This window comes from Hippoglossus stenolepis, chromosome 22 (assembly GCF_022539355.2).
Source record: "Hippoglossus stenolepis isolate QCI-W04-F060 chromosome 22, HSTE1.2, whole genome shotgun sequence".
NCBI lineage: Eukaryota > Metazoa > Chordata > Actinopteri > Pleuronectiformes > Pleuronectidae > Hippoglossus > Hippoglossus stenolepis.
In genome coordinates, this window is record NC_061504.1 from 5164919 (window position 1) to 5171593 (window position 6675).

Genomic DNA, 6675 nt, shown 5'->3' on the forward strand with positions numbered 1-6675 from the left:
AGTCAACAAGACCTTTCTGGTCTTATCGTTAAAATAATAAATACTAGTGTGGACAAGGTAAATAAATCCACTTAGTTCTTCTGGTGTAGCATGTATCAGTTGGACCTCAGTGGACATTCCGTTTCTATCTGCAACTGTTATTTAATCCTTATGTCGACCACTACCGCCTGTTATGTATGGTGAATATTGTCATTTATATTCCCTTTGTTCTAATGGTGCGTCTCTTCCCCACAGCTGACCGTCACCCAATCCCCGACCCCTGTATCCCAGCCTGCACCAGGTAACCACAACCCTCGCCTCCCAGCACAGCAAACCTCTGCAGCACCGCCAGAGCAAAGCAGGAAACCAGGGCAGAACTTCAAGTGTCTGTGGCAGTCCTGTAAACGGTACGTGTCGGTGCCGCATAGACGGGCCATTGCTTCTTATAGGGCTGCAACACCTAATGATTCAATGGCAGAATTAACTTTTATCAACGTCATTTCGACTAGTTTTACATCGTAATATTATAACTGAAGTTTTCATCCTTCTGCCTCGTTTCAGTTTTAACTCGTTAAAACGCCACTTTACAACATCTGTGATTACATTTTGACTATTAAGATTCAAACTTAAAACCTTTTCCATTCATGTGTTTCTCATTATAGATGTCTACAGTTCAGTTTAATTATTACCATCTTTAATTACACTTTCAGATAACTACACTTCAAACTTAATGTTAGGTATCTTGAACTTGAATTATGAACTATACATTATAGTCATGATTAAGTATCAGATATCTTTAATATATATAGAAAGAGCATCTTACAAGAAGACCAGGAAGTTGCTTTTTTAATAAAATGTGCCATAAATATCCCATACATCAAAAACAAAAATCGACAGAATAATCAATTATCAAATACTTGTTAGTTGCAGCCTGTGCTGAGTCACTAAAGCTTGTGCTGATATGTTGTTGTTTTTGTTCTCCAGGTGGTTTGAGACGCCGTCTCAGGTGTTTTACCACGCAGCAATGACACACGGTGGAAAGGAAGTGTATGGAGGCCAGTGTCTTTGGGAGGGATGTGAACCTTTTCCCCGACAGAGACTGTCCTTTGTCACGCATCTACAAGTAAGACCCCTACTTTCCCAGTTGTGTTATCACACTTAGATCTGATAATACCACATCAATATGAAATTCCAACAAGAAGATAATGACAAATGCTCTGCTCCTTGTTCCCCAGGATAAGCACTGTTCTCGAGAGGCTCTGTTGGCTGGACTCAAATTAGAAGAGCAACAGGCACAAAGTCCCAATCAGACTTCTTCCCAGTACGTACACGTTTTTAAATAATTTAAATACAATGTTGATTCATGATTAATGCCTGAAACTATACTATATACTGACTTGTACACTTGAAACTTACTGAGAGTCACCAATAAAATATTAGATGGTTAAATGTCTATGTAGGTTTTTCATTACTGGAAATAAGAAGCCATTGTGCCACTCTGACTGTCTGACTATTTGTTACTTCAGCTAACTGACTCACATTTGGTTCTAGAAAATCTAGTTTAAAAAATAGTTAAAAGGAAATATCTGCCTTTTTAGAAACCACAGCCAATTAGGACAGACCAAGTCAAAGTGGAAGAAATGTACTAATGGTGATATTTGACCAATCACACTAATGTGCGTGTGTGTTGTGTTTTGAAGGACTCCACCAGTGGCAGGCAGTCCTCCGGCACAGCGAGCACCGAAAGCAATCGTCAATCATCCGAGCGCAGCTCTCATGGCCCTACGCAGAGGCTCTCGAAACCTGGTCTTCAGGGACTTCACTGTGAGTCGAACAGGCCTGACCACAACCACATTTCTGCCTTCACCCTCGTGTATGACTCACTAAGCTGTTGGTTAGTCGGGGTGGATATAAGCTGCTCTGAAGATTTTAAATCCCACTGTTTGCATAACCTTCTGGTTCAAGCACAGGTCGGGATTGACTGGAAGTATTTGGGGGATTTTGGTCATTTCCAGGTCCTCAGTGGATTCCTATCTGTGACTCTAACTTTGAATAAAGTTTTTGTCAATTGGTCATTAGGCTGTATGTGCAATTAAACAATTACTTCACCCACTGTTTTATATAATAAGCATGTAGAGTAACTATCCCAATTAGAAAAATGTTAGTTTTACTTGTCCATGTGTCCACAAGTGTCTGTCGTTAACTGTAAAACCTACTGAACCACTGTCTTCTATAAAACTGGAACCCATGAATATATTGTGTTTTCCTTGTCCTAGGATGAGAAAGAGGGACCAGTGACCAAACACATACGACTAACTGCTGCCTTAACGTTAAAGAACATCGCCAAGCACTCTGACTGTGGTCGCATGTAAGTTTCCTGCTGGTTTCTTGGTGTACTGCGTCGGTTTTGGGTGTCAAGACGTTATTAACCCATTAAGACCTAAGGTGCCTTAAAAAACAATCGCTAAAACCTTAGCATTGTTTGAAAACAACAACCTAACCTTTAATTTCTCGGCCCCTAAAGCAGATATAGATTTGAAATTAAAAAAACTTGTTGTAACTTGTTGCCTTAAACCAATAAGCCATGCAAACTCAGAGATCCCCCCCACATCTTCATCCTCCTCTTCCTCAAATGTGTCTCGAGCCTTCGTCAGCAGTCACATCGTCTCGGCCTTAATCTTCTTCATTGTTATTGACATCAATGACATTGTGCATGAGATGAACACACATCGGGTTCTAAAAGGAGAAGCACGTATATGTTACATCCTGTGTTAACTTCTGATCATTTTCAGTTACATACTGAACTACATTAATATTTATTTTGCTAATCCCTGGGTGTTTGAATGAAGATGTCATAGTTTCTTGAATACTGTTTCTTAAAGTTTGTGCTTTTCTCTCTCCCATTGTCTCAGGTTGGTAAAGAGGCATGAGACGCACCTCTCTGTGCTCGCGCTAAGTAACATGGAGGTTTCCACCACGCTCGCCAAATGCCTTTATGAACTGACACGCTCGCTCCAGGCTTAACGCCAAAAGGACAACCTCCACAAGCCCCTCACCCACCAACCCCATGCCTCTCCTGAGACGAGAGGGGGAGGAGCCACCGGTGAGCCGTAGCAGGATACGGCGGGTCCACAGGGGAAGCAGAGGGTGGGATCCGCAAAACAAAGACCCTCCTTCTGCCGCGCCTGCCACCCCTGCCACCCCTCAACCCCCTTCACCTCCCTCCTAGCCAACCTGTGTTCCAAACGGCCCCTCCATCCACACACACAAACACACACACAAAAACTGCCACGGGGGTCTTCCACCAGCTGCCCACCAGGGGGAGCTCTTTACGACTCCTTCCCCAAGGGACTCTACCGCCGAAACCCCAAACACGAGCACATTTTGTTCAAGGTTTTTGTTGTTTTTATTTTTTTTCTCTTCGTCCCGTGAACTGATGTATGCGTTGGAGCGAGTGGCTGTCGACTGAAGAGCACGGGTGGGCAGGGAGGCGGAGAGGGGGCGGGGCTATCGTAGGCGTCCCCCAGGGTTTGGTGGAGGAGGACTCAGCAGGCAACTGGCGCAGAGATTTTTTTTCTTTAGAAACTTGGTAGCTTGGTTTTCTTACTTGAGTCAATATATTTTCACTTATTTATTATTGAAATGAATACCATTACAATTAATGAAAAGAATCTTGTAAATATGTTGTGAATATATATAAAGAAGATCCTCTTTCATGCCGATGCAGCCACTGGAGAACTTGCTCTGTGGAGTAATAGAAGCATTACTTTGGTAGGATTGAATAAAGTAGTATGTTCCTTTTGTTTTTGTTTGTTTGTTTGTTTTTTTGCTTTTTTATGATCCCTGGTCACTTGTATCTAATGTGATTCTATACTCAGCAGTGGATGAATGTACTTAAAAACCTGTAAATACTTCTGCAAAGGTACTGATGCTGTAAAGCTTAGGGAGGGGGGAAAACAGTTTTTTGTGGAACTGTGACATTTTTTGTATTATAATACCTTGTAGAACTCATTTTGCTGGCTGAAAGAGTATGGAATAATATATCTCATGTCATTTTGTAGAAGAAAAAAAATATTGAAGGTATTCTCTTTCCTTCCTCTTCCCTCACACACCCTCCCCCTCAACACGCACACACAAGTGACATATATCCACTGTAAGCGTTTTGTCATTGTACGGGCACAGTGCGCGTACCAAAATTCTTTTGTATTTGTAAATTGGTTTAAATACATGGAGTTTTTATACAGGTTTTCTCCTGTGTTCTTTGCTTTACGTGCAGGTATGATATTTTCTTCACTACTTTTTTCTATCTTAATATAGTGTGGAGTTTTATTGTACTATTTTTTCATTCTTAATACCATGCCACATTCCGGCTCATGTCCTCAGACTGTCCTCTCTACCGTGTGTTGTGTAACATTTATGACTGCCTGTCGTATTAGCATCTGACCGGGGCGACCCAACCATCCTCATTTCTGCGGTGTCAGTAGGATGTGTGACTATACATAGACCTAACAGTCTGTTAGAGATTGGCTTTATTTACTTTGGTGACTGTTTATAGTTTTTAAATAAAACACTGAACATTTTGCTTTGGTTTTTCACTTGCTTCTTCCTTTTATTTATTTTTTTTTTACCCCCACAAGCTTATCCCACTTTCCTGACTTTTCATCAAAGCACATTCAGAGAGATTCCAAATCAGGGGTATTTGTGCCCCAGGCTCTATTTGTGCAGATCCTGGGGTGGGGTGGGGTGGACGGGGAAAAGACTGAGTAGTTCAGATTGTTTGAAAAACTGTATTAGAGATTTGATTAAAAATAAATTGATATATGAAGCTGATTGTAATATTTGAAATACCATGTGTTTTGATTGGATGCAAGAGAACAGTGGTCTTAAATGCCTACGGTCATAATTAGAAAGTGGAAAGAGCTGAAAAAACCTCATTAGCAGCCTTTGTATGTCAAAACATGTTTAAATTACAATCTGCCAAATGTTTATGTTGCTAAAGGTAATATATAGATGAAATAGGTCATTCCTAAAGCTATACGGTTCAAATACACTAAAAGTCACCAAATGGATAAATGTATAACTAAAGGTAATGCATGCATGTTGAGGTACTTGGCTAAAATACACTGGTTTCAATATATGGGTATTGATAAATGTATACATTAGTCAAAATATAGCTAATGGTTAAAAATGTGGCCAAAGTAATGTCTCATGTTAAGCGGTTTAAATGAATGGCTGTAGCCAAATTAATGAATTTCTGATCAAAAGGTAATGGATGAATTTAACTGGTCAAAAAGGATTACTATGAGTAGCCCCATTGTTATAATGGCTAAAATAAAGGCTGAAGTGATGAATTAGTTTGTTAAAAGTTACCTAAGGAATCAAAGATTATGATGAATATTTAGTTAAAATTCAAAGATAAATGAATGGAATACCTAAACGCGGCTAAATGGTGGAAATAGACAAATATTTAAAAAGTGAAGCTAGCTGAACGTAGCTGATGCATTGTGATAGTTAAAACCATAGACGGTACATTTAGATCAACAATGCGTCCCACTATCCAAAAATGAAGCCAAAATATCCTGGAGATGAATGCTGCCATCTTACACATTGAGAAGTATTCAGCAAAATAGTGATCAGGGATGGAGCTGTGGTCGGCCACCAGGGGGCCGTTGAGGCGTTTTGGTTTAACTTTTTGAGGAGCAGTCATGTCGTCCATCTTTATATACAGACTATGGTTGAAACATTCCACTGCCTGTACTGGTAGTAGTATAAATACACACTTACCAAACTGATTTCAACAGTTGCAACATCCACTTCACTACAGATAATGGATTTTAATAATGTTCAGTTTAGTTTACACCAACAGAGGACGAGACTTTCAGTGGCCTCACCAGGGCTCCTGTGTTCTGAGCTGACTCAGAGACGTCTGAACAGATGCCAGTGTTTTTAATATTCATCGCTCAGTTGTCATGGTTGGTAGTGAGGACTTCAAACAGCCCTCATGTCTGTTATGACCTCATGAAGCTCCGTTTACAGGCAAAGCTCAGCCTTTTGTTCTCTTTAACCACTGGAAACTTTCCTTGTTCCTATCATTATAATTGAATCTTTATGACTTTTGCTGAGCGATCCACTTCCCACAGCTCCCGAAACATATTTTGTGTTTCATTTTACATGTCAGAGAACTTTCTGTGTTTAAGCGACAGACTGCTGGGGGTCACAACAAGTGTTTGAAGCAAAATCTGAGATTTCAGTGTTGGTTTATTTTTTCCTCCATGCATGTTCCTCAGTGTTCGGGGTATTTCTGCAGTCGTGTGCCAATCACTTCTCATTTTATTGATTACAAGTATATTTGATATGTTGCAGGTCCGTTCAAATTACGTCAACACTGGAGACCAAACAACGTGCACTTTTATATGAGATGACTCCTCCGTGGACCCACTTTAATTTTGTTTTCTGCTGTACTAAAAACATGAAAATAGCTTATGGTGTCTAGTGTTGGCTGAATGTAGGACTCTTCTTTGTGCCCATTGGGAGATGTTCTCTCATGTTGTCTTGTTCAGGGTTCGAATCCCAGCCAGGGGGCCTCTCTGTGTGGCTTCTCTCTGGGTACCCCAGCTTTCTCCCACAGTTTTAAAGACATGCAGACTGTAGGTGGGAATGTGAGCATGAATGGTTGTTTGTCTTTAGATCTATGGA

At 40.6% G+C, this 6675-nt stretch overlaps 1 protein-coding gene across 1 annotated transcript in view; it reads left to right on the forward strand.

Annotated features, from left to right (window-relative positions):
- Positions 1 to 4561, forward strand: part of arid2 (AT rich interactive domain 2 (ARID, RFX-like)) — a 34968-nt gene extending 30407 nt beyond the window's left edge. The window contains exons 16-21 of the mRNA XM_035147343.2: positions 235 to 386; positions 964 to 1102; positions 1215 to 1300; positions 1680 to 1803; positions 2256 to 2347; positions 2892 to 4561. Coding sequence (XP_035003234.2) covers positions 235 to 386; positions 964 to 1102; positions 1215 to 1300; positions 1680 to 1803; positions 2256 to 2347; positions 2892 to 3003 — 705 coding nt within the window. The 3' untranslated portion in view covers positions 3004 to 4561. The remainder of the gene's footprint in view (positions 1 to 234; positions 387 to 963; positions 1103 to 1214; positions 1301 to 1679; positions 1804 to 2255; positions 2348 to 2891) is intronic.
- The last annotated feature ends 2114 nt before the right edge of the window (positions 4562 to 6675 follow it).